Source organism: Betta splendens, chromosome 9, assembly GCF_900634795.4.
Source record: "Betta splendens chromosome 9, fBetSpl5.4, whole genome shotgun sequence".
In the NCBI taxonomy this organism is placed as follows: Eukaryota; Metazoa; Chordata; class Actinopteri; order Anabantiformes; family Osphronemidae; genus Betta; species Betta splendens.
Genome location: NC_040889.2, coordinates 21389673 through 21416539, shown reverse-complemented (window position 1 = coordinate 21416539; position 26867 = coordinate 21389673). Strand labels below are relative to the sequence as shown.

At 45.4% G+C, this 26867-nt stretch overlaps 4 protein-coding genes across 6 annotated transcripts; 1 reads left to right on the top strand and 3 right to left on the bottom strand.

Moving 5' to 3' along the window:
• Window positions 1–3: 3 nt before the first annotated feature.
• On the bottom strand, window positions 4–2056 carry LOC129604651 (dynein axonemal heavy chain 10-like). Its single transcript, XM_055511981.1, has 6 exons — window positions 1668–2056; window positions 1354–1442; window positions 1141–1249; window positions 925–1040; window positions 650–821; window positions 4–8 (listed from the first exon to the last, which is right to left on the bottom strand). Exons 1-6 carry the CDS (start codon window positions 1891–1893, stop codon window positions 4–6), a joined length of 717 nt encoding a protein of 238 aa, XP_055367956.1. The 5' UTR covers window positions 1894–2056.
• A 133-nt stretch (window positions 2057–2189) lies between these two features.
• On the bottom strand, window positions 2190–10840 carry atp6v0a2b (ATPase H+ transporting V0 subunit a2b). The gene is given in 21 exon segments (XM_029162248.3): window positions 2190–3590; window positions 3688–3859; window positions 4005–4122; window positions 4214–4333; window positions 4413–4532; window positions 4629–4836; window positions 4928–5046; window positions 5382–5472; window positions 5577–5728; window positions 5853–5877; window positions 5879–5993; window positions 6092–6242; window positions 6555–6767; window positions 7579–7672; window positions 7758–7840; window positions 8439–8565; window positions 8819–8916; window positions 9085–9222; window positions 9347–9444; window positions 9805–9883; window positions 10172–10840. Coding segments are annotated over 21 exon segments (2541 nt in total). The 5' UTR covers window positions 10289–10840; the 3' UTR covers window positions 2190–3487.
• Window positions 10841–11793: 953 nt separating this feature from the next.
• On the bottom strand, window positions 11794–16566 carry tctn2 (tectonic family member 2). The gene is made up of 18 exons (XM_029162262.3): window positions 16321–16566; window positions 16079–16192; window positions 15616–15686; window positions 15302–15500; window positions 15104–15204; window positions 14827–15026; window positions 14617–14737; window positions 14371–14524; window positions 13882–13965; window positions 13675–13797; window positions 13505–13579; window positions 13292–13393; window positions 13097–13214; window positions 12900–13003; window positions 12632–12779; window positions 12371–12511; window positions 12196–12284; window positions 11794–12083 (listed from the first exon to the last, which is right to left on the bottom strand). The coding sequence occupies exons 1-18, from the start codon at window positions 16418–16420 to the stop codon at window positions 11962–11964; spliced, it is 2166 nt and encodes a 721-aa protein (XP_029018095.1). The 5' UTR covers window positions 16421–16566; the 3' UTR covers window positions 11794–11961.
• Window positions 16567–16719: 153 nt separating this feature from the next.
• Window positions 16720–26713, top strand: si:ch211-225b11.4 (thyroid adenoma-associated protein homolog). Of its 3 annotated transcripts, none has more exons than XR_003786932.3 (30): window positions 16720–16989; window positions 17080–17260; window positions 17338–17424; window positions 17505–17532; window positions 17606–17754; window positions 17838–17960; window positions 18044–18164; window positions 18244–18540; window positions 18613–18749; window positions 18831–19028; window positions 19111–19810; window positions 19911–20063; window positions 20142–20251; window positions 20357–20517; window positions 20599–20753; window positions 20834–20998; window positions 21071–21219; window positions 21298–21435; window positions 21516–21620; window positions 21698–22049; window positions 22138–22390; window positions 22489–22725; window positions 22810–23014; window positions 23474–23662; window positions 24163–24422; window positions 24532–24681; window positions 24780–25046; window positions 25129–25331; window positions 25425–25991; window positions 26076–26713. XR_003786932.3 is itself a non-coding variant. In XM_029162193.3 (30 exons), exons 1-30 carry the CDS (start codon window positions 16871–16873, stop codon window positions 25670–25672), a joined length of 5565 nt encoding a protein of 1854 aa, XP_029018026.1. In that variant the 5' UTR covers window positions 16721–16870; the 3' UTR covers window positions 25673–26713. The 3 variants fall into 3 exon arrangements, 2 of the variants coding, with proteins under 2 accessions (XP_029018025.1, XP_029018026.1); XM_029162193.3 differs by having other exon boundaries at window positions 16721–16989; window positions 18244–18383; window positions 18459–18540; window positions 25425–26713; XM_029162192.3 differs by having other exon boundaries at window positions 25425–26713.
• Window positions 26714–26867: the final 154 nt, after the last annotated feature.

Sequence of the window (26867 nt, the reverse complement as noted above, 5' to 3'; positions counted from 1 at the left end):
AGATCAGACTGTTTATTAAGAAATTGGATAAAACAATTATGCAAAATGTGTTTCAAGTTTATGAGCTATATTTACCAATTTTTAAATGAACAACCGTAATCAGTATGTTTTGCAATATTTTACTGTGAGCAAAATTTTGTTTGTAGCTTGGGATAGATGAGAAGATGCTTACAGAGGAAGCTGGTCATTTACAATACAATACAATTCACACATATATATATATATATATATATATATATATATATATATATATATATATATATATATATATATATATATATATGTGTGGTGTGTGTGTAGTGTGTGTGTGTGTGTGTGGTGTGTGTGTGTGTGTGTGTCTGTCTCTCTATCTATATCGCTACTCTCTCTATACTACTCTCATCTCTCTCTCTCTCTCTCTCTCTCTGTGTCTGTCTCTCTCTCTCTCTGTCTCTGTGTCTGTCATGTCTCTCTCCTCTCGTCTCTCTCTCTCTCTCTCTCTCTCTCTCTCTCTGTTTGTGTTCTTCTGTGTCTCTCTCTCTACTCTCTCTCTCTCTCCTCTCCTCTCTCCTCTCCTCTCTCCTCTCGCTCTCTCGTCCCTCATTCCCCCTTCTTTCCCCACCCTTTCCCCCCCTTGCCTCTGCGTTTGCCTGGCTGGTTGTGTTCCTACTGTCCCCCACTTTGTCCGTCCTGTTGCGGCCCCTCTTCCCGCCCCCTGCTTTCTCCCTTGACTTTGCTGAACTTTTTCTTTCATTTTTGCCACTCGTTGGCCCTTCAGCCTCACTTTGATAACCGCCACCAGTTTCCTTCATTTGGTGGGCAGTAAGCAGGGGTATATACACCTAAGAAGACAAGCAAATTAAAATACTCCCACTGTATATAATATTGACCTTTTCACTGGTTGAGCTTAATGCATTGCTTTGTAACCATTTTGTTTTACTGTACATTGGCAAGCTTGTTCTGCAGCACACTAAGGGGGTCTCCACTGTGTATGCCAAAGTCAAACAGCCTAGGCATCAGGACATAGGCCTCGTTTATGTCGAGCGGTTCACTTATAGTATCTGATTGCAACACAAATGATAATGTATTGGTTAATGCTTTGTTATGTGAAATTAAGGCCTGAGCATGCTTTATTGTATTTATACTGAAACATAATCTCACCCCTTGTGCTCCTCAGAAAGTAGAAGACGCAAGAATTCAAATATTTCTCCGGGTACTCGTTCACTGCTACATGAAGCTCCATGTGATAGACCACTTGAAACTCTGTACTCTGACAACGAGAAATGAGATAAGTTTTATATCAATAACATTCCATGAATTATACACACATCAATAATAACATTTACAATTAAAAAACTATTGACACAAGCTCACATAGCTGGGACTTTGCTCCATCTTCTTCTGTGTGTATGTGGTCATATCTGTTCCACTTTGCGGCCGAGAGGCTTCTTCATTTTTCACTTCTGAGATTACACAATGTGATTTCCACACGTTAACAAAACTACAAAGAGGTTACAACATCCCTGTAAGCTATTTATTCAACCAATGAATGATTCTGAATACGTTACTATATGTCACTGCTGTGACAAATAATTATGCTATTTAGCATTCGAAATGCCCCCTTAGTGTTAGTGTGACCCCGATGCTAACCCAGCGCTAGCAAGCTAGCTACAACGCTTACACTTTACCTGGAATTTCAACTTCAATTTGTTCTTCTCTAAACGTTTTGAAAAACAAAAGGCATGACGGTGAGTCATCTTCGGAGACAAAATTCAAAAAACGGAGGATTTTTTCCTCTTCTTCACCATCTCTTCTACTAAGTAGCTCATCGAAACAGTTGGGACCGCCGGACAAGTTGAAGCCCGCGGACACCCCTCGTCGGATCCACTCCACTCGTAAGTCGTTGTGGACCATGTTATTTGACGTCAGAAGAATTACAGAGCTCCACTACTTTCTTTTCAAACTCTCTACAAACCTGACGTCATTTGAACTTGTGTCATTATTCTCGTACGGTTGCCAGAAGCGCAACCAACGTGCAGCGTTTTAGCTATCTTCGTTGCCATGGTAACCATCAAACACCTCGAGCTCATGTCTGAGAGTTTTGGGAAATTAATGCCCGCGGTGGGGGTTGTCAGGCAGCGCACCGTACCGATGCCCCGACAAAACCCCGTGACCAACCCCCGTGTTTGCGTGTCAACACGAGACATTGATCAAAGTTTGTTGTTTTATTGTTGTACATGATTACTGAGCTTCATCAACAATTAATGATTTTACATATCATGGTCGATAGAATTCCACAAAACGTACATCATCTTTTTTAACAAGCTTTGTCCTTTACTCTATCACCAATATTTACCCCTCTAGTTTTTATATGTACTGAATAAAGGACCACACAATATTCACCGTGTAAAACCCTGCAGCATGATGAGGACAAAGTTAATGGTTTTAATAAATGCATGAGGGGAAAAAAATAATTCATTTAGAGATGATGAAGAACAAGGTTTTAACCAGGAGTGTTTCTTAATGGAAAAAAAGACAATTCTTCACTTTAATGGACTAGGTTTGAAATACAATTAAAAGTTAATTGAATTAAGTCACAGTTCATTGTTAATTAAGGCAAATGTCTGCTAATAAAACATCAGGCAGCTTAAATAAAAGCAACTGACACTTGTTTCATGAACATTTCACGCTCAGATCGTTACATCATAAAAACAATATCAGCAATAAGAGACAGTGTGGCAGTGTTTTTCTGTGGCATGCTTAGGTGCCAGTGAAAGTGCAGGCATCTCTATAAAGAACTGATGAAATCAATGCAGGGAATGTAAAATGTACATTAAACTGCAGATGCTTAGGCAACACTGTGAATGCAGAAAAATAAAAATCATTTCCCATTAACGCTCATCTTTAATTCTAAACCAACATTTAAAATACAACAAATTAAAAAATAGTTCTCTGAAAGTATATACATCTCATGACACACCTGCCTGAGCACTTATGGGTACAGAAAAGATACTTTGCAGTGTTTTGGTACCACAATGTAAGAATACAACAGAACCTGAAGAACAATACAGTATGCTGTCCTTTGGTTCTTATTCTGTAAGGCAAGTCAGTGCAATAACAAGTCAGTAAAACTTAAGGTGGAAGTTGGATTGTTACTCATTGTATGGAAAGCAGATCAACAAAAAAGGAAATTTGTATAACTATGGCAACATTCATACAAATCCAATTATAACAGATAATAGGAAACTGAAATTGAAGGTGATTAAAAGTGAGAAATTTTTTAATTGGCAACTTCCATGGAAAGAACAACTAAACCAAATTATGTTTTTTTTTAACCTTTGTATCCTAAAAATGTTACTAAAAATAAAATTTAAGTTTTCAAGTAACTGAGTTACATTCTAAGTTTCTGTGCTGTCTAGTCTAGGTTTCTAAAATAGAAGCGATTTTCAGTCCAAGGCTGGAGTTCACCACTTAAACGAAAAAAAAGGACGTCACTCTACAGATAGTTTTAAGGTAAACCATCATTTTCCAAACTTGAAGACAGACGACAGAAGGAAAAGGGGTAAAACTTGACTCCAGTTCCGCTGTAGAATTTATTTTGAAACTCCACCCTGTGGAAGAAACAGTTGGTGTGAACATAACAGGCTAACTCCATTTAACGGCCGGTGGTATATACATGTTTTAGCAGTTAGTGTTACAGTATCTTACCAATGCAGCCGTAGAGCATGAAGGAATGCAGACAGACCCTCCATTACCAGAAGGATAGACACAGTGAGAATGGCAAACAGGCCAAACACGGGTACCAAGAATAAAACTCCAAGGCTGTTATTCATTCGAAGTCCTATTCGCATCACCATGGTCCACAGCACCTCTGATAGCTCTGTAAAATCAGAGAAGAAAAAACTGAACAAACCTGTCAGACTGATTTTAGGTCTGTGATTGGTTTATGTGAAGCACCATGACTTCCTATATAAAAAGTGACAAATAAATGACCATTATGTTGTACTGCAAACCATCAAACTCACGTGCATGTGCCAGGCTCAGAGCCCAGAGCCTCAGGTAGGAGGCTGTGTTGGAGATGCAACCCAGGCAGTACTCTATAGTGTGGATAGACTGATGCAGAAGCTCATCTGCGAAGTCAAACTTTTGAAAAAGCAAAACAAAACAAAACAAAACTCAGTCTTAGATGCAAATTGAAAGATTGCTGTTTAACTGTCTGCTTTGCTGGGCTTACCTCCATTGTCTGGTGTTCTCCGCTAGAAGAGAAGTCGCTGTGACTGCTGCCCTCCTCCATGTCATGTGTCCTCAGCAGGCAGAGCTCCTCATCACTGTTATGCCTCACACGCTCATATCCCTGAAAACCAGAAAAAAGACCAATCATATATTTATAATCACAAATGAACAAATCTGTAGGAATGTGTTTCAAACCTCACCCTGTACACTCCGAGGCGCTGGCTTCCATTTTTAAGCCAATACAGGTAGACAGGTTTCCCCAGGAGTAGGACTGGTACTGAAAGGATAGCAATAACAACCAAGAACACCTGCAGGCCAAACTGAAAGATGAAGAAACAAATGTTGTCTATTAATGAATGCTGCTTTACTGTATACAGTGTAAGGTAAACTACTGTACCTTTACATTAGCTTCTCACCTGTCCTGTGTATAGTTGAACTTTTGAATCCTGCATAAGGAACATGTTTATGAATTGAATGAGGATGCTTGGGGCAGCATTGACGTGTTTAGCAGAGAAAAACAGCCACTTGTAGAAAATCATGAACACCAGGTAGCCGAAGAGCGACAGCAGGAACAGGAGCTCAGGGACAACTACCAAGTAAATGTTGTATTTCTTCCTAAAGTATCTGTTTTTGTTGGAAAAGACAAAAAGGCTCTTTAAAATACAGCATTTAATTAAGAGTATGTTTTGAGGTTCAGTAACCAGTTGATACTTACAAGTGATTATATGCACTCAGGATGACGCCAAAGCTCATGTGTACGATGCCCAGTATCACAGACATCTTCATCTTGTAGGAGTTCAAAAATGAAAGGCGGTTGGTTGCCAAGTTCCAGATCTTTACAGGGTACAAAATATAAACAAAGTTAATAAACACTATTGTTCACATTTAATTTCAGTGCCAAGATTGTCATTCTTGTGATCTACAATTTCATTCTCTGAAATGACCTGCAGGCTCGTCTTTACCTATTCTAAAGAATACCAAGAAACCATTTTTAAACGGCACAACAATGGGATTCATCAACAAATTCTGCAGATCATGAATGTGACAGAGATCTTTTAGGACTTTCGTCTAATTTTGTAGTTGTAAATGTTGTAACAAGGACACTCATCTGTTTCTGGTTATTATTTATAGGCACATGACTAGTTTTGATTTTATGACTTTCTACTTACAGGGTCAATTCCCAGAGGATATGGTCCCATGAAAACCCCTGAAATGTTTGGGTCCAGAGACAGAATTTTTTTCCCCTTAATATTCTCTTGCCTGCAAGTCACAAATACAACCATGAGTGCATTTTACGAATGTCATGTGGAAACATCTACATGTACAGAGACATTGCTCTGGTATTCATGGAAATGCTTACTTACTTCCACACATCATACATGGGCTTTACACTCCATCCAGAACCAAAGATGTTTAGGGACTTTGAGAAACAGTCATTGTATATCAGGCCAGTGTAAATGGAGAACAGGCCCATCAATAGGATGATATAGCGGCCTTCAAAGAACGTGTTCCAGAACTACACACCAAAATAAGTAGTTACACTTCAGACACTTTATGCCACACTGCAGCATTGAGAAGGTAAGGTATGTCAGCATGGCTTTGAAATGGCAAAAAGGTTACAAATATTGCACTGGTGCTACCTCATTCCTGGTGTTTTTAAGTTTTGCGGTTTTTCTCAAACAGCACCATCCATAAAGCAAACAGAGCCATGATTACGCCGTGGCCGAGGTCTCCAAACATCACGGCGAACAGGAACGGGAAAGTGATGATTGTGAAAGGAGCTAAAAATGAAGACAAAGTAAAATGTTTATGTATATGGTCGCACTATAATAACTATGATATTATGAAGCAAAGTAAACTAAACATCTCACTCACTCACCAGGGTTTACCTCCCTGTAACTGCCCACTCCATAGGCATCCACAATGTTCTGGAAGCCAGAGGTGAACTTGTTGGTCCTAATCAGGGTGGGGGGAGTTTCTTTGGTGGGAATACGATTCACGAACGAAGGAACTGTTGCCCCACTTTTTCTCTGAAATAGCAATGTCAACAACAACAATTGTTCACTAGACAACCACAAAACTATTTCTTCTTAATATCCAATGTTTGTGTGAGCTTAGGAGAAAAATCAGGCAGCTCATGCAAATCAACTGAGAGGAACAGTAGCTACAGTATGATGCCCTTTGACATAATGCACACATTGAGGACCCAAACTGTGGTAAAGTGCTTATTTAAACAAAGCAATGCTTGCTTTCTGATAACAATACCCCATCTCATAAAGAAACAGTCTGGTTAAATACACAGAAAAAAAAAATGTAAGCCACGACTAAAGGGATTAACTCACCGATCCGTCTTCTAGTGCTCGTCGCAGTGTGGGCACATCATTGACAGGACACCATACTTCAGCAATCAGACACTTGTTCGTAACATCAAAACTACACTGGTTCAGGATATAGTAGATGGCCTTCATCTTTTTGACCTGGATTACCCAGGTGTAGATAGACTCCGAAGCCTTAACCAAGACCTGTCTCAGGTAGTCCTCTGTCCTGTGAAGTACCTGTACAGAAGAAGAAACATCATAAGGATACTGTTTTCCAGACCTGTTATTTCTTTGTACCTCAGCTGTTCTACATTAGTTCCTATTTCTGGGTTACTGTACATACTGTACAGGCCCTTTCTTGTTATTCCCAAGAGACTAAGGCTACAGACCAGAAATCAGCCATGCCTACCACCTACTGTAGGGAAACTTATGAAAAGAGTAGAGTCCCAAGCATATGTTGCCACTTCAAAAAAAAGGACATAGGAGCAATGGTGGCTTTGACCAGGAGACCAGCAACATACATGGAAGCGCACAAAAACAGGACGGAAGGATTAAAGGTAATATGCAACAGTGGCAGGATCTTGCCTTTAGTTTGTTTTGGTGCCCAGCAGACATTAATCATAGGGCCGTGAATAGTGAAAAATACATTAACATTTGTAACAAGAGGCATTTGTGAGTCTGTATGTGTGATATTCAGAGAAACAAAGCAATGAGGCAGAAAGAAGTCTGTGTGGGGGGAGCAGCAGATTAGAAAGTCCAAAAAGAGAAAAAACAGTTCAAATTTCAACTGAGGCCTCATGAGGTTGATCATGTGCTACAGGGAGTGAACGAAACCCTATTATTCAGTAACAGTGGGTGAAGGCTACCAAATGATTCAACTGTGCCTTTAACTTCTGAGACTGGCTTACAAGAAGGTTAATCTCGTGGCAAATCAGTGAGTCATTGAATTTTCAAAGTACACCTTTAGTCAATGGCAAACAGAATGACTACTTGCCTCCTACAAACTTAACATCTGCATAAACACATACACATAAGTTGTAGGACATACTGTGTGCAGATCCTGAATGCGAGTTCCGAGTCCTTCCACAACATCAATCCTTTCCTCATTGCTACTGGGATAGGGATATAGATGACAGCGGTAGCTATGGAGGAGAAAGAATGTTATTTACAAGAAGACTATTTTATACTATTTATTGATGAAATGTATGAAAAGCAATGGCAGCTTACCAGTCACAGATTTTCTTCACTTTCTGCCCAATTTGGTCTCCCCAGTAGGAAATCAGGAAGACAACACTTTTGGTAAGCTCACCCTGCAGATTGAAAACAGGACAAAGTGTTGTATGTCAGATGCTCCACTGAAAATATAATGAGCAGTGGCATTCAGATCAGAAAGTAGTACATTTCCCTATCTCTATTCTACAAAGTCCAGAGGCATGTCAAGCTGTTCAGGATCAAAAGACAAAAACAATAATAAACTCTGTTCAAATTTCCACATCATTTGGCACAGACATTTTCAGGGAACGTATGTCCTCACATTCCATTAGTGATCAGTTACAACCTTAAGTGCCTGTTTTCTGGTCAAGCAGAGGGAATTGGTACGTAGATTAGTGTTGTCACTCAGTTTAAACAGATAGGACCACCTGTGGTTTATGAACAGGAAGGAGGATGAAACTTCACAACTGCCTCATCATTGTCTGTTTCAGTTTTGTCCAATTTCTTAATCCCTAGTAGCTGTTTACGGATTGTCACTTGCAATTCTTACAGCACTGTAGGCCAGAGTTTCATAATTGTGTTTAAAAGAACTTATTGGTAGACAAAAAGCTTTATAAGGTTGTGAGATAATAAATTATGCAAATGTGTTTTATAACTGAATCATTTCAACTTAAATTGAACACATAATAAACCTACTGTGTCAGGATCTTCCAGATACTCTTCAACCTCAGCATAGCTAAGGATTGTGTAACCTTTACACATTCTCCACAGCATCCGCTCAAACGCTTCAATCTTCACTGTCTGAATAAGCCCAGAGATGAAACTAAAAGAGAATGACAGGGATGAGGAAGACGGTGTGTTCATTTCCTAAAATATTGGTGCTAAACAAAATTGATATAGAGATATGCCTGATGTGTTTTTTTTTGCAGTCTGTTCCCAAGCCCTCATTGTCGCTGCAACTATAACTAACGTTTAACTAAATCTATTTGTTTGTTTCTGTTTGTTATATATATATATATATATATATATATATATATATATATATATATATATATATATATATATATGTGCCTCACCCAAGTTTAGCTCCAAGCCTCTGCATGCTGCTGTAGTCCATCTTTGGGTCTTTTTCTAGGAACGGAAACTCCTCATACTGCACTTGTCTGGACTCTCGCTAAAGCGTACAGGACAAGATGCAGGAGTTTAAGACATAAATTAAATAAATACCACTAGTGGGTAGATTCTATTAGATATAATGTAAAAGGATATTTTTCTTTAAACCACATTTAGAAAATTTGCATGAAAAGAAGACACATGCTACACTGGGGAATAACAGACTTACTTCAGAGGTTCTTTGCACAAAGTTGCGAGTAATACGAAGCATGTGTTTGTACTCCTTCAGCTCCCGCATATTCTTTTGCAGCTTCTCTTTATTCCTGGTGACTTCACCTAACTCTACTTTTAGTCTCTGCAGTTGGTCCTGTAAACAAGCACCCAAGGCTAGTGAAATATTAATAATATTAATGCACTTATCACTACTCCTTTTTTATTTTAGATTTCAAGAATACTTTCATCAACCACTGATTCACAGGCAATTAACTAACCATTATATCCATCACATGTTTAGGTAAAGGAGCAACAGGGTTCACTTCACTTTCTGGCAGTGAAATGTCTGCTTTCTTGATCTCCCTCAGAAGGTATCCTGTTAAGAATAAAGTATAATTATTCTACAACAAACGCAAGAACCAGCCTTTGCATAACATCGGACTTAAGCAAATGTGAACATTTTATCTTCTCCTAATCTAATAAAGAAGGGTTTTGTTAACGAAGCATGACATTTCATTTAACCAAATCCAGCTGACATTTCCCATGACTGTGGGCCCAGTTCAATCTAGGGAGAATAAACTGGTGGTTTTACTTAGTTCAGATTTGCTTCTTTATCTTTCTTGATTCTTTGTCTTAATCCTGATGAGCCACATTGTTTTATGTCCTGCTCAAGACTTGCGTGACCACGTGACAATAAACAGAGATCCTTCCTGTGAACGTGCATATTCATTCTTACCAAGAATCCTTTCCATCTCTTCACATTTTTTGATCTCATTCACATGTTTACGATGGAATGCGTTGACAGTGGGATTGAGCTGGAACGAGTAGAAATTACGTATAATCAGTCAGCAGATCTTATCCACTAATCTCTGGGAACATGTGACACATACAAATATCTTCAGGGTAAATTTGTCCTGCAGTAAACCACTTACAAACGACCTGTAACACTTAACAGCTGCGTCGGTGAGATAGCGATGACTTCCTTATAGGAGTTGTAGCAAAAGACAAACGCTCGTCTCTTTAGAAGATCTATCGCGTGTTCTGATTGTATGTCGTTCAGTTGCATAAACTGAGATTAGAAATCGATCTTTGTCGGAACTTACGTCTCTGAACTCCACGAGCCCCAGCTCCCCGAGTTCGCTGATGCAGTCGTACGCAGAGCCAGACTGCAGGAACAGCTGGGCCAGACACATCTCCTCACCCCGGAGCACGGAACCCATTCTGACAGTTTGCTCTTGTGTTCCCCTGCTCGACCGACGGGCTGGTATTCGCTGGCGTCAACTAACGTTAGTACTGTTTTTCGTAGATTGAACATCAACGACGTCCAGTCGAGCCCTTCCTGGTCTTTTTCATGTTCAGCTCCAGTAAAAACACAGCGTTTGCCACGCGTAACACGGACTTCGGATGGATGGCCCAGGCTAGTTTCGTTACAGCCTGTTAGCTTGGATACGTGACGTGCTAGCCGGCGCGCGCTCTGTTGTTTCGTGAATGAAAAAGTTGCTATGTCAAAACTGAGGCTACTGTAAAAATGTGAGGCAGCGGATATCAAGAGCGTTGAATTTTAAAAGATGCGGACACAACTCTCCTCATTGTTTACGAAGTTTTCGCAGACGTCCACTCCTCACGTCCGTGGTACCCACGTCACTTCACGTTTCAGCTTCCCCCTGGAGTCTGCGCACTGGGGCCGCTCCGTGACGCAGCGCCTTCATCCCTCATCTGTGCCTGAAGGCGGAACCGTGCGAGCGTCGGCTCGTCGGTCATGTTACATGGTGACGTCACCAAGCGAAGGTGTCTTTTTTCACGCCTTCGTGCTGCGCCTACTTTTTCGGGGCATGGAATTAAAAAGTAACAGCGTGGCTCCTGTTTCACCAAGCACTGGGTGTTGGAATAGGGATTCCTGAACATGTGCAAACTACACACCCACTTCTTCTACACATGAGACTTCTTATTTGCGTCGCAAATGCCTTGTATGTTTAGCAATGTCCATGACACGTGAACGGGAGTCAGCTTTTCCGTGCTCGAATGAGCCGTCGCTGTATTCGAGGTGTGCGATTCGTGCAAAAGTTACGGTAACAGTGTTGCGATCACCGAGAAGAGCGGAGCCACTCACTCTAATGAGCAACTGAGGCGACATTAGGGTTAATGTTGTAAGGGGAGGAAGCAAATTTAAGAAATCATGGAATTTACAGTGACTGTTTAAAACAATATTTACTGATGGAAAATATAAAAAGGGAATTGGCCTCTATTCTAAAACTTGAATTTGAATAAAATGACTTCTTCAAATTATAGTTCATCGCCATTCCTTCACAGTTCTGCTTAGTACTACCTCGACTACTATCACAGCAAATATCAGATACTTTTATCGTATAGTACTTACTTTTATTGTATAGTACTTACTTGTACGATAGTTCATTGAAGGATAACTCTATAACTATGCAGTAAAAGTATCTGATATTTGCTCCTCGAAAATAGCGACGGCTCATTTGACCACGGAAAAGCAAACAGCGGCTCATTTGACCGCGGCCTTAAACCGGAGAAACAGGAAGACAAGATAAATTTACTTTTTGTTTCTCCATGATGAAACTTTGTTTTGACTACTGAAACTGGCCATTGGCCATTCATATTTTTTATCAATAACAAACAACAGCATCAACAATGTATTTGTTGGTGTGTGAAAAAGTATAACTTAAGATCTTTGCAAAGACTGAGCCAGCTAGAAAATAGAAAAATTATTAAAAATATATTTTATTACAATCACATGCACCAGAAACAGATATTTACATTCTCAACCATTTACAAACTAAAGACCTATATTTGTATGTAATATATTCTAATGTGTGGGCTTAAATAATCCTCTCTTCCATTATCCTGCCTTCTTTGTGTTTTCTCAGTGTTAGAGAGCAGCACTGCTCCACGCCTGTCGAATTTGTCTCCACGGAGTCCCAAGAACTGATGCAATAATGAAGAAGAACACCAAGATAAGGCCCTTTGCCAGTGACTGAGAATACGGCTCACCTTGAAAGGAAAAGGGGAAAATACTCTAAGTCAGTATTCACATTGTACCTTAAATAGTTTTTTTCCATTGAGGTCATAAATGTACTGTGGATGTTTTTATATTTGCTCTCACCTGTGTAATACTTGGTGATGGGAAAGATGAGCTCGGGCCAACACACATCATTCCTGTCACAGTCATATTCTGTGAAGTTGATCTGGAATCTGGAAAATTAAATTCAAACATTACAGTCTAGTCCAAACCAGTCAGGTACCGCATATATAAACATGAACATTAACAACTGTAGTACCTAGTTTTTGGTGGTGTTGTATTGACAGGAATGTTTATGAAGGTGACTGAGGAGGTGATGGGGAAGAGTTGAGTCTCCACTGGGTTGGTACATGAGGAGACACCTCCTCCACAATCCAGGGCCCAGGTTGACAGGCTGTAGCTAAAAACACCATTTAAATCAAGATTCTTGATTAACAATAACTGAATACCCATCCCTCTGAAGTGAAAACACATCTAACAGTACACTAAATATTACAGCAAGTTAACAACTAATCCACACCTGACTTGCAAAGCACGGATATCCCTTTGGGGTACGCCCTGCACCACGCCAGTGACAGAACTCCAAACATGGATGTGATAGTGAGATGGGATCCCATAGCATGAACTTGTAGTGTCTTCCATCAGTGAACTTGAGTTTAACGTCACAACTGCACATCATTCACAAGATACATCATTATTTGATTAGAAGTTAGAATTGTGATCTTATTACACAAGCCAGACTGTTTCGTGTTTTACAGTATGTTTTATGTACCATCTACACTACTTACAGCTTATGTTAACCCAGTCTGTCATAGTTAAAGGATCTGGGTTTCCATTCCTTGCCACATATCTAGCAGTTATTAAAGCTCCCTGGAGAGATGTAATGGTGTCTCTAAAGAAGAAAATATGACATTTACCAAAAATAAGTGAGATTTTATATCTGTATATACACAGCTCCCACCTCTACCCGTGCTTAGGCACTGACCTCAGGAGATCGCACTGACTCAGATTCTGTTGGCTGACAGGTAACAGACATCCTGATGTTGAATTTTCTCCAAAGAGGATTGGCTTTTTCTCAGCAGTAGAACAGAGTCCATCGCTCACTAACAGTAGGATCACAATACAGCAGCTTAAGTAACAGGGTTTCTGCAATTACCTATTGTCATACAACAGGTTTTACCTGCTTTCCAAAGATCAACTGATGTTCTCTGTATGGAGCCTGTGTAATTGTCAGCAGTGCCCAGTAATATTCCGCCAATGACAGGTCTTCCCACCTGGTAACCTGTCATTTAAAATGATTGTCATTTTATTCAATAAAATAAAATGTGAACTACAGTCTGCAAATCATTTACCTTTAAAAACACTCATGACAAATTATTTTATTGTGACTTACCTGGGTTCCCTGAGTTGGGCTCACCAACGGATGCTCCATTTAAAAACACGGCAGAATACCTGGTAGTTAATGCCACTGTGAGAAAAGACATTAACAAAACAATAGCAGTCACAGCAACTCACCTCAGTAAAATAAACAGCCAAATTACAGGCAAGTGTTGGAGCACTCACCACTGGCCTTGAAGATGATAGTTCCAACTGTGCGTGTAAGTGTGATATTTGTGATGCCATTTCCTTTCCAGTAGAATTTATAGTCCAGTGCCAAGGTCACATTTTCACATTGCAAACTCTCACCTTCGGTGGAATATTATAGGATTTCAACATTACAGTTTATAGTCTCTTTAAGATGTTGTTTTATTCATAATCTAATCTTCATACCTGAAGAGGCAAAAAGAGTTGTGCTTGAAATAAAGGGACTTAGGTCAGCAGCTACTTCATCAATTACATCCACTACAACACCACCTGAAAAACATATAAAGGAAAGAAATTAAGACATATCGATCTAAACAACTGGAGAACAGTGTCAGTGTTGATGACATAACTAAGAATGTAACTAAAATCTTCGTAACCTTTTTAATCAACCTGCCAGATTTCTATAAAAAGCAGCTACTGAACAAATAAAACCTCTCTTATCTGAGTTTCAGGTGCTGCCTTTTGACTCTCTCTTTAGGCAGCCACAAGCCAGAACTCACATATGCAACCTTTTTATTATGATGAATTTGTGACAGTGACAAAAGTGACAGAATTTCTCCATTATGTACTTCATGTTGAGTGTTCTTGCTCTGTCTTTGCCATGTGCTAATACGCTACTACACACACAGGCTGTTACTGATTGATTAAGTAATTTATTCACTAACTGATTCATACCTCCTTCTCCATTCCCAACGTTGACACTCAAATCTGTTGGTAGTGTATGCAAGGGAGATCCAGTTGGACAGAAACTTAGCAAAGATCTACAGTCAACTTTAAAATTGTTCAAAAATGCTACAGGTGCATTGTTTACACACTGCCCAAGCATTTTCTGTGAAACAGAAGTATACAGGTGTTAATTTTTACAAAATACAATCCAAAATGTATTTAGAGAAACAACAACACCCATTTCACACAGCTGACCTGGGGAATTGTGAAGTACTGGTTATTCAGTGTGAGAATGGGACTTCCTTGAATGTAAACATTAACTGGCGCTGGAGCTGACAAAACAGGCCGTTGGAAGGATGGACCAGGCTTAGATGTACTATAAAATAGTAAACATATATTACAATGTATTATACAATCACAAAAAAAGCTAAGATAACAACAAAAACATATTTAAACATTTCTCACATTGTGTCTCCATGGTAAAAGAGACCAAGATACGGGTTGTTTTCCAGTGGAGAATTGACACATAAAAATGGAAACCAGTCTGGTGAGTTTTTAGCAGTTTGTTCAGAGCACTGGTACTCTGGAACAGGGGAGACCTGTCCACCAAAGGGCCCTGGGAAACACTGGGACACAAATAGCCTCAGCTCTTCAGTGGAACAATCCTGAGAGAGAGAAAGACAATTAGGTCACTGTTGATTAAGAAAGAGAAGAATACATTTGCCTGAATTTGACTTCTCACCTTATCGCAGCAGCAGCGTACATCACATGCTCTGAATGTGAGATCACAAGGACAAGAGCCTAATGGTTGGTACACTTGGTTTGGAATCACTGTTTTATTTTCTGAAATGCATAATGCAGTTTTTCAATGATGAACTTTGTATGGACTATTACAGTATAAACTCAGGATGAAGGCCGAAGATACAAGCGTCATTATTACCAGATACACCATTAGCAGGAACCAACAGCGCATTTATGGTGGCCTGGATCAGCAGCGAGGCCTGAGGTGCGCTGCTCACACAAGCAGACACCTGGAGGGTCTCCAGGACACACAGTGGCTTCGGACAGCAGTCTGCAGTCTCATTCTTACCACACAAACGCAGATTCTTATCCAGCTTCAGCTGAACTCGAACTGCAGTCTGGACGAGAAACAAAGACGTTTGAGAAATATTTTCTCCCTGTCTTCCTATGTTATCCGTGATCAGTGGCTGTAGCTATAATCGTTTACAATCTACTTAAAAATAGAATTTGTACCTTTTCGACCTGCTCTCTTGTGAGCACCCACTGAGTTGCTTCATCCACGCATGTTGGAGATTCAATACTTCCTGTGAAGGACAATAACCATCACCAACCCAAGTACTGCAGTTTCAGAGTACTGTAGGCAAAGATGTTGTTATTGCAACTTTATTATTTTGCCTCTTAAACCAGGGAACCTACATGCTTGAGATACTAGTAGGCAATAAAAACACATCCCATCCAGCTATAGAAGTAGAGCATTCAAAATATATATAGTTTTACAAAAGATCCAGAACTAGTTCTACTACATTACGTTTCTAGTAATGGTTTTATACCATAACTATTATATTACATTACTTATAGGAATCTTAATTAAGACACTAGGTTTGTACCTGTAAAATGTTACAATATCATGTCAGGTCATTGTGGATCCTCTGATGACTGACATTGTCAGAGTAGCCTGATGATAAGTATCACTGACCTGTGGTATTGGATGGAGACACAGTCCTCAGATGCACAGAGACGTTCGCCGTGTTTCCAAGCAGAAGTGCGCTCACAGTTGGACCAGTTGCAGTCAGAAACGCCGGCTGGAAGACTGTTGAATATAATGGAAGTAGTTTTTGTTTACAGATCGGCACTGATGCCATATTAAAGGATTGAAATTAGTTAGTCAGCGAATCAACTAATGCTGCTTAGCAGCGTTAGCTACCAACAGTAGCTTACCGAGAGTGTTCTGAGTGCGAGCCAAGGAAAACAGCAGCAAAAACCATCCGACCTGGCGTGTGACGGCGGGAGAATAGACCCTATGAACCACGTTAGCCATGGGGCTCACTTCAGATTAGAAAGTCGACATATTTGTAAATTGTTTGATGTCATGGTAACGTCCTGTCTCGTTCTAGGGAACAATAAGTGCACGTCAGTGTGCAGCAGCGCCCCCGTGCGGTCAGGCGTGGTAGAAACCCTTACGTCCGCTCCAAATGCTAGGATTCGTCTGGAAGATGAGATAAGAAAAAAGGTCAAGATACTTAAGTAATTCTCCATTGATGCAGCTTCCCTAATCTTAAGTAAACGTAAGATTAAATAATTTTTATTTTAGACAAACGAGTCAGACCCAACCATCCTGTAGGGGGCACTGTGTAGCTGCAATTGTATGGCAAGCGCTGGTTTTACGGGACTAGAATAAGAGCAGTGTCACGTGACCGTCCATCGCGGCAGCACCCGGCGTGCTCCCCGGCGTGTTTGGGAGCATTCACTCGGTGGAGTAATTGCAACGATGCCGTTTGAGGAACTGGCGACACGTCTGCGGGATTGCGGCATCGGCGAGGATCAGACCTCTGACAATGGCAGACAGACGCTCAGGCGGTTCATCGACAAACTCACTGAATCCTCCAGGTCGGCGCCTGCTGCGAGCATGTCGAGAACTGTCCTGAACATCATCGGCTGATGTAAACACGGGCGCCTCCGCCCGCTCTGATTTCACAGGAGCAGCGTGAAAAGGTCCAAGGAGCGCTGCTTGGACGAGGCCACGCAGCTGCTGAGGCAGATTCCCGAGGCGCAGCTTCGAGGCGCGGGGGAGACCCAGCTCCTGCTCCTCGTCCGCCTCCTGCTCTCCCTGCAGGTGCAGATGGCCAGCAGCTCCACGGGCTGCCGTAAAGTGGACCAGGTCAGCCCCCACTCGTCACACTCAGCGGGCATTAAAATCCAGTGGGAGCTCATGAGGGCTTTGTGTTGACTCCACAGATGCTGCAGCATTTGGCGAAGGTGGATCACCAGTTGGTTTTCAGAGAAACTCAGCAGTGTGTGTCTTCCATAGTCAACACTGAGCAGGTGCAGCTCTCGCTCATAAACCTGTTTGTCATGTGTTTGTATGCAGTCACTTCATATAACTTCTACTTTCTTCTTTTCAGATGTTGTGTTTTGAGGATCTGCAGAAAGGTTGGTGAAATCATAAGTCTTATCCCTTGTCTTATTTTTCATTTATTTATTTATTATTTTGCCTTTTTTTTAGCCTGCATGTTCCTGGAAGACAGCACCGTGGGCCGCGAAGTGTGGCGTCAGTCGCACCTCGCGTGGCTGAACAAAGTGTCCGAGTTGTTCTCTGCGGTTCTGCAACAGGAATCCCTAAGAGATGGACCTCTGTGTTACATCACTGTCAAGGTACGTGAATGATCTCAACACATCGCGCACGGGATTATTATCGTGTTCGCTTGGCGGCCTGAGGACGCGCGACGTCTGTGCAGATGTGCTTGCAGACGTTCCAGCTGCTGTCCGGCGACGTGGCCCCGCTAGTGTGGGACCCGGAGCGTGGGGTCCCTGCCGTGCAGCGGATTCTGCAGGCGCTCATGGACATCATTCTCGGACAGGTTTCCCTACACATTCGCGGATTAGCGGCCACTCGGATGCGCCCTTTCAGATCCGCGTCACCAGCGAGCGTCTTGTCTCCCAGTGCGTCAACAGGGACACCCGTCTCTTGGCGGGCACCGCCGTGGCCATGCTGATCGGCACCGCGTCGGACAGCGGAGCAGGAGGGGCGGCCGCCTGGAGTCTGCTGCAGGTCTCCCGGTCAGGTAGGCTCCGGAACCATTTCACCCGTCTGAACCGGTCTGTGCTGCGTATCCGTGAGCGCTTCCTTCCTGTGTTTGCCAGAGCCCTGGCTGCTGGCTGTGGGAGCTCTCCAGGCTCAGTGCGTCCCTAAGGGGGAGGACGGAGTGGGCCGGTTGGCGGTGAGCCGGGGCCTCCTCGCCTGCTGTCCGCCTCCCATCCTGCTCAGTGCACGTTCCTCAGAAGTAAATCCATTCAAAGTGTCTCGCTTCCGCGTTGCTTTGCTGTCACCACCGAACCCACAATGTGCTTCGTTCCAGTGTTTGCTGCTGAAGGGTTTGTTTCCTCTGGTCTGCGGTTTGTGTGAGGAGAAGCTGGACTGTCAGTACTTTGCCTTTGAAGGTGTGTGAAGCCGGGTCCGGGTTGACGGTCCGAGCGGCTGCGCGGCGCTTTAACTGTCAAACGCTGTTGCAGTGCTCATGCTCTGGCTGAGGAAAGTGAAGGCGTGCGTGGGCGACGTGTGGGAGATGACGGGCGGCCGCCTCCTCCCCGACAGCGGCGCGTTGCAGCGGCAGCTCACGCACATCATGTGGACCAATGCTGAGAGCCCGGTGAGTCGGACTAACTGATGGCGACGGCGACTGGCGGTCGCACGCGTCTTCAGCGACATCCGTCCTTCTGTGCGTCACCAGGTTGAAGGCGTGTCCGAGCTGGTCCGCGGCGCCTTCGCTCTGCTGCTGGACCTCTATGAGATGGACTGTCAGCAGTTCGGTGACGCAAAGAAAACCCTTTATTTTACTTTGCTCGAGCGAATATTGACGCTGCCCTGGGAATCCAAAGCCAAATATCACCATCTTTGTGCCCTGCTGCCATACGTGGGAAGTGACAGAGTAAGGATTGTGGCTAGTTACAGCGTTAATACCGTTATAAAGCTGTTAGTACTTGTTCTCAAGTCTTTTTTTTGTCGATCAGGTGTTGGAGCAGTGTGCCGACCTCCCTCATCATCTCCTAAAGTGCTTGTCCACCAATCACCTGTCGCCCTGTGGATCCGAGCTGTATAAGAGTCTGATCCAGCAGCAGCGGCGGGAGCAGGCGTCCGCTCCACACTCTGACGTGGACCTGGCTAATCGCTGGGCGCGGCGCTGGCGGCCCTTCCTCCAGGAGGCGCTGACGTCCGACGTGACTCTCCTGCAGAGCAACAGCTCCACGCACCTGCTCCCCTGCACCCTCCGCGTCTTCCCCGGCGCCGCGGATCACCTGCTGGCCTCGCTGGACGCGGCCGCGCCCGGCCACCTCCGCGCCTGGGCCTGCGTCGCGGCCGCCCATCGGGCCGCGACCGGAGCCCCCCCGCGGGGCGGCTCGACCCCAGAGGCCCTCCGGCTCGCCCTGGGGTCCGCCGACGACAGGGTCCGCCTCGCCGCGCTCGGCCTCCTCTGCTGGAGCCCGAAGAGCAAAGACGCGCCCACCACGGAGGAAATGTCCGTCATGACCGCGTTCGTTCCTCAGAATCTGAATTGCGAGTCCTCGCCTTTTCGCCAGCACTTTCAGGCAGGAGTGAGGAGGTTCCTAGTTCGCATCAGAGACGGCTGCTTGGCGCGTGTCAGAGGAGAGAGAGGCAAAAGCAGCGGCGACGCCGTGGATGCAGAGGGGACTCCACTGGAGCAGGGAGTAGGTGCGACCACTGACCGCTCGTTATACATTCACACAAGGTTGTTGAACTCCACAGACTGACGTATCGTATGGTGTCGTGCTGTGTTCTTTTCTACAAACAGGGTTCATAGAATGGCTGAGTCAGCTTCCGTACAGCTGTCTGGCCTCAGGACACAGTTACCAGCGGAAGAAGACGGCGCTGCTGCTGCTGTCTGCGGTGCTGGAGACCTGCACCGACACCTGGAGCCCCGACAAAAGGAAGGGGCAGCCTCCAGGTCAGCTTGTCTCACACACAGTTTGTTTTGTTATAATTCTAGCTCGGAGTTTGATTTCGATTTCATTGATTTTCGCAGCAAACATGGGATCTCTTATTACCTACGCCAGAGAGAAGGGACTGTGGGATTTCTTCTGCAGGTCGAAGCAGCTGGTCCTCATCAGCTGTTTGGAAGATTCTACAAACGAGGCACTTAGCTTACTCACAAACTTGCCTCATATTTTGTTGATATGTTTAATATTGAGATTTATTGTTTTAAAGAACGGATGAAGAGATAATTTTTTTTCTCTACAGATTCGAGAGCTCTCGGCGGGTTTGTTGTTGAGATTCTTCCCGCCCGCTTTTCCACGTGACATTTCTTCAGTTCTCTTCACGCGGAGCAGGCGGCTCCTGTGCAGCCCTCGCGTGCAGGAGGCCCAGATGGGCGCGCTGATGGTCAAAGTCCTCTTCCACAAGTAAGCCTCCGACCCGTCCTGGCTCAGAACCGCTCCCGCCCTAAATGTCAGCGTGAGCCGCTGTCGGTTGTTGACCCGCAGATGGCGGGACGCGGGTCCTGCAGACGGGAGCTTGAGGAGTGACCGCGAGGCAGACGTGAGCAGCGTGGTCGGGTTCCTGGTGAAGGAGCTGGAGGAGCACTACGTGACGGCCAAGGCTGACGTGATGCTCGCTGCCAGAACCAAGCCTGTACACGGTGAAACATCTGCAACACGGACACTGGTTTCAAATATGGAGCCTCAGCCGCTTTAAACCCTGCTATGAACAACGTTCCAGGTGTCCTCAGCGCCCTTCAGAAGTGTTTGCTTGAAGGACCCAGCGGTGTCTATGACACACTGGACCACGGCTGGATCGCCCAGATCTTGGGCCTGTTGGAGAATCTGTCCCTGCTGCTGCTCGGAGTTCTGTATGGAGACAAAGAGGCTGGTGCCACTGAGAAAGGTAACGATGACGTACGTCCCATCTCAGTTTAACGTATGACATCAGCCATTTCTGACATCCCTTCTGCCTTAGATGCGCCCCCTTCCTTTTGTGACATGGGCAATGCCATCAGCTCCCTTATAGCCCAGGCGTCTGGAGGAGCCCCAGGAGATGGAGAGGAGTGTGTGCTGCTGTCTGAGGAGCACAGCCTCGTCCTCACCTGCTGCTGGGTCTCCCTTAAGGTAAAACAGGCGTGCTTTGAAGCTTTGACGTCGATATATTTGCTGAAGTCGTTCTTGATTTTATATATCCTCTTTTAGGAAATTGGCATCTTTTTAGGTCTGCTGGTAGAGAAGCTTTTAATCAAATCCGGCCCAAATGGCTGCCTTTTAACAGAACAGGATCTAAAAAGAGCAGCAGAAATATTCAGGAATATTCTTCTCAAATGCCGCCACTGGGTAAGTTACTGTAGATGTGTATTATATATAGTGTGAATCACTCTCACGGTCCTCTCTGAATGAGACTTTCTTCTCACCAGGGGGCAGTAGAGGGGTGCTGTGTCGGCTTCACCAAGTTCTGTGCCTCCCTGCTGAGCAGCAGCGATCCCGAGCTTCGGAAAATCCCGGCTCGCATGCTGAAACAAGTGGGTCCCGACGCGCGATGGAGACGCACGAAAGCGAGCGATCCCGCCTGACTGTTCCGTCTCCCGTGTGCTTGTAGGGGCTGCAGGTTGTGCAGTCCCCCAGCTCCACGTCGGTGACCCGGCGTGCGGCGGGTCTGCCCATGCTCATCCTGTGTGTGGTGTCAGCGGAGGAGGCCTGTAAAGCCAGAGCGCTGCTGGCGGACAGCGTGCAGACCTTGTTGGACACGGCCCGAACGCCTCTGCCCGAGAACTGGGACCAAACGCTGGACCTGCCCCAGGTGTGTGCGGTCCACACTCTGCAGGCGCTGGTGCGTGGCTCAGGCCTGGGACTGGCTCTCCTCCAGTTCGCCCCCGTTGTCGCCATCCTGTCGCTCACACTGCTCAGCTCTCCTTGCTGGGCCGTGAGGAACGCTGCTCTGCAGCTTTACAGTAGGTTTTATTATAGTCTGTTTGCAACCTGGAGGATTGTATTGCATGCGTGTTCCGGGTCCTTCTTTAACTAACACCCCGCCTCCAGGTTCCCTGTGCTCGCGGCTGCTCGGTCAGCAGCCCGGCAGTGAGGACGGCAGCCCCGCTCAGCACTGCGTGTCGCCCTCCGGCTTCTTCTTTCACTACCCTGCGCTCCAGCCCTTCCTGCTGGACGAGCTGAGAGGAGCGGCGCGAGACCACCGGGGTTCGCCTCATGAGGCCAAGCTGCACCTCCAGCCCTCGCTCCACCCTGTCCTCACCCTGCTAGCCCAGCTCCAGCCTGGCGCCCAAGACTCCACAGAGTGATTACGTCTGCTTATCACTACATTGTTGCCTTGTTTTGTGTATTAATGCAAAGCGGTGTGTGAGTTAAACCTTCTTTGGATTTGAACTTTTTCAGGTCTTTGTCAGACTTTCTGCCTCCTTTGCTGCAACTGTCCTCCAGTCCTATTTACAGTGTGAGGGTGATGGCCTCCAAGGCATTGGTTGCCATGACTCCCCCTTCTGAGTACATGAACATCCTCATCAAACTTACAGCCCAGCTGCCCAGTCCCGAGGAGGGCTGCAGCCACAACCGGCTGCATGGACAGCTGCTGCAGGTTAAAGCTCTGTTAGACAGAGCTCTGTGCACGGACAGGTGTGGCTTTGAGGAGATTTGTTCAATCAATAATTCATCACACACATGAAGGCTGCAATAATCCTACTGCCTTGTGGTTCGCAGTCTCCCGTCAGCAGGCCTCTCTGAAGTGCTGGACAGGGTCTGGGCCTCTCTGTGGTTGGGGACTGGAGCTCAGCACTGCCCCCTAGTGAGAGCAGCGTATCTCAGCGTCGCAGAGTCTCTGCGAGGATTCTGCAGTGAGGCCTATGTGACAAAGCTCAGTGAGACTCTCCTGCAGGACCTCCAAACGCCCCAACAGGGGCTTCAGGTGGGTAACAAACTCACAAGAACAAATTATTATTATTATTTTAGCTGCTTATTGAGCGTCTCTGGGATGAATTGAACGGACGACACCGCAATTTCATTGTATGTGGCCTAAAGATGTTTAATTTGTCTTTTTGACTGACAGATTTCTTACTGTACTGTACTCTGACGTACTATACTGATTTGACTGTTGATAAAAGTAGATAAAGCTCTGTCACAGAATTGTGAAACTTCTATGCAGTATTTACTAACTACTTAACTTTCTTTATCTACTGTACAGGTAATAAAAGTTACACCCATCATAATAGCTTGGCACAGTCATGGCTACAGCCAGAGTTACATCATTGCTTTTGAGGGATGTAAAACCTGTACAGTAACTGCTTAAAGAATGAAATGAAGGAGATGATCTGTTTCCAGGGAGTTGAACGTTTCTAAGCAGTGTGTTTTGTCTGTGTCTCTGCAGGTTGGGTTGCCCTCGTTCCATCAACAAGCTGTTTGCTTCCTGTGCGCAGATGCGCGGTGGGCATGTCACATCTGGGACAGCTTCCCCGCAGCAGGCCAGGACATTAGACTGGTGTTACTCACGTGGGCGGTGGATGGGCGAGGTTCGCGGCAGACAGCCCTGAATGAGGCGATCAGGAGGGTGTTGCAGGTGAGACGCGGTTTGCTCCCAGGAGCAAAACAAGCTTTTAAAAAAACCTGTTGAGCAGCTTTCAACGACCTTCTGCGTCCACAATGTGAGGAAATCAGGGAAGCAAAGATAGGCCCGTGTGTAATGTCAGTGAGGCTGAAATCTGGCTGCAGATCTCTCTTTTTTTTTTTTCCTCCTCTAAAGAATGGGTGTGCCCGAAGCGATTATACAGTTTGTATTATTATGAGCACACAAGCACAGTCGACCTGGGAACATATAATGTGGCTTTATACACTGTAGGTCACTGAGATAAACTCCTGTATGTTGCATTATCTCGACCACCTGCTGTTTCTGTTCATGTGTATCCTGTTCTTGATGTGTCATAGAATAACTAGAGACAGGGAGTGATGATAAGTTAGTACTATTATTAGTTATAATATATAAAGACATATTCCAGCACGTATGTCCAGGCACAATGAGCTCTTGACAAACAACTTGAAGTTTATGTTGTCCGTGTCCAGTCGAACCTGATGGAGGCGTTGTCGAGCCACAGTGTGCAGTACCGCAGGACCTACCTCACAGCCCTGGTAGCGACGATGGCCCGGGCCGATTTCGCTTCACCTCATCCTCCTCCTCAGTCTGCTCTGCTGGAGGAGCCGGTTCTGCCTGAGTGTCTGGATTGGTTGCTCGGGAACCTGGAGGAGCAGCAAGGCGGGCCAGAATCTCTGTCTCAGGCCCTCTACGCAGCGAGTCTGCTACTCTCCCAATGGCCAGACTCCAGGTTCTGACGTGTTCTATTGCTATTATACCTGTGTAAAGTTGCGTGTTACTGTCACGTGGAACAACCCCACCTGCAGTTCAGATTTTCTTCTGCTCCATGTACGAATCAGGTTGAAGGCATCCATGATGCAGCGCTTGTGTAGCGTCTTGGAACGCCACCGGTCCCCAGAGGCCCCTGAGGTGCTCAGAATGGCGTGTGCTGAGGCTCTAGACAGCCTGAGTCAAAGCCTGAGGGAAAGCAGCAGCGCCATCATGATCAGGTACTGTATCCTACATAATAGTAATGTTGCCAATCAGCTGATGATGATGATGATGATGATAATGATGAATAGACAGTCGCCCTGTTTTTCTCTCTCAGCTTGATCAACACAGGCCTTTACCTGCTGCAGGACCAAAGCCAGGCGGTGAGGGTGAAGGTGGCCCGTTTTGCCTCCGTGCTGCACCGTGTGAGGCAGGGTGAAGGCGCGAGCAGCAGCTATGTCGCACAGGTCAACCAGGCTCTGCCGCTGCTGTTGGACATGCTGCTGGAGCAATGCTGGGACACCCCAGGCACGCTGGAGGTGCTGCTGTGTCACCTGCCCCAGTCTGACCTCAGAGCTGTGCTGAGAGAGGCCTCGGGCTCAGGGTATGCTACATCACAAACACGCTACTGCCGACGGAGCAACCCCGACCGCCTGCTCAGCCGCTGTCCTGCCTCTTCCATTCAGGCGTTCCAGTCTGTACGAGCAGGACGAGGCCAACGTGTTTGCGGAGCCGGCGGCGATGTCGGCACACGTGCTGCCTTACCTGCTGCAGGTGGCTGAGAAACGCTCTGAATCGCCCGCTTTGGCCCAGAGCCTCGTCGCGTGGGCAGAGCAGAATGCTGCCCAGGTGCTAGACGGCGTCGCAGTCTGCAGGGAGATGCTTCCAGGTACCACACATCAGCTTACTGTGTTTGAGATGCTCCCCTGTGGTGTATTGCAAAGCGCCTGTGTTACAGTGGGACTGTTTGTTCCCCCTCAAGCTGAGGCCTTGACCCCCACCTGGCTGGCTCTCCTGGTGAACCACGCTTTCCACAGCGCTCTCTGTGGCCTGTTCTGCAGAGCCGCCTTCCTCCTCCGCCTGCTAAACACAGCTGAGGGCGCAGGACGCCCGTTCGACGCGTCCTCCCTGCACGCGGATTTACAGAAGGCTTGTCGTGTGCTCTCCCAGAACGGCGTCCACCTTCCTGCCGCCATAAGAGCGGCTGTTGCTGGGGAGCTGCCGCTGTGATGGGACCAGACGTCTTACCTGTAGGGGTTTCAGCAGGGTAACGCTGCAGCACACCTCAAGTTGTCAGGCTCAATGACTTATGCAAGAGCTCAGTGGCTGCCGTCCATCTGCTCCCCATCATCGTGTTACCTACACAGAGAAGGCGAACACAGCGATGAGCTGCCACGTGGACAAAACGGTTCTTCCCTATAACTTCAAGGCATGTTCTTGATACAGTGCGTTTGACATTCTATCCAGAGGCACAGCCACCGGTGAAGCCCCAGGCCCGTGGTTCCGATCCCAGTCTGCTCCGTTTATACTCCCAGATCAGCCCTCTGATGTAATGCAGCAGCATCCGTCCGTATTGGTTTCTTACAGCGCAGCAGGGAGGAGCTGATGAGTCTCTGCTTTAATGCTCCATTAGAGGCTGTGCGTTGGATAAGTGTCCATTCTCAGGCCGCATGGGGGCTGAAGATGATTGACCGATTTAATGGAGTACAAGACGAGCAGACGGTTGCTCAGCGACCGACCACACATCAGAGCAGAGTTACATCACCGGTAGCCCCCCTGCTGTGAGTTGTTAGACGAGCTCTGCCACGAAGGCTGCACATGCTGCACTGTTTGGCTACTAATGACATGTTTATGGAAATGTATATGCTCATAAATTGTATATTTTTCAGCGGTGATCACATTTGCACAGCATCATTGATCATCATCTCACTATAAACCGTCAACGAATGCTCATTGTTTTACACACTGTACATCTGACTACACAAAAGTTTCCAATGTGTGTGTAAAACTGTTTTCTTGCAGGCTTCTAAATTACGCAACATGGCGTCATTGTATCAGCATAACTTTTACTGATACCCAGGACCAAGGTAACACCTGGTAGAGAGCTCTGAGATTAGATTGCGAATGCGAAGTTGATCAAAGAGCCGTCAGTCTGCAGAGTTATCCTATGAGGAACTGTGCAGCAGCCCTCAATTTCAAGTATGTACTGATTGATGAAGATACCATTTTAAACTCGTTTTTAAATAAAAAGCTTTTTTAGTTTTGAGAGAATGTATTTTCACTCTTTCATAGTCACAAATGCATTCAGCCTTTACAGGCCTACGGGCTTTAGGGTTTCACCCATTGCATGCTGGGAGAAACGCTTCCCCGTAACAACCCTCACTGTGACGGACAGATGCTGCGTGTTTGCTCTGGTAATTGCCTG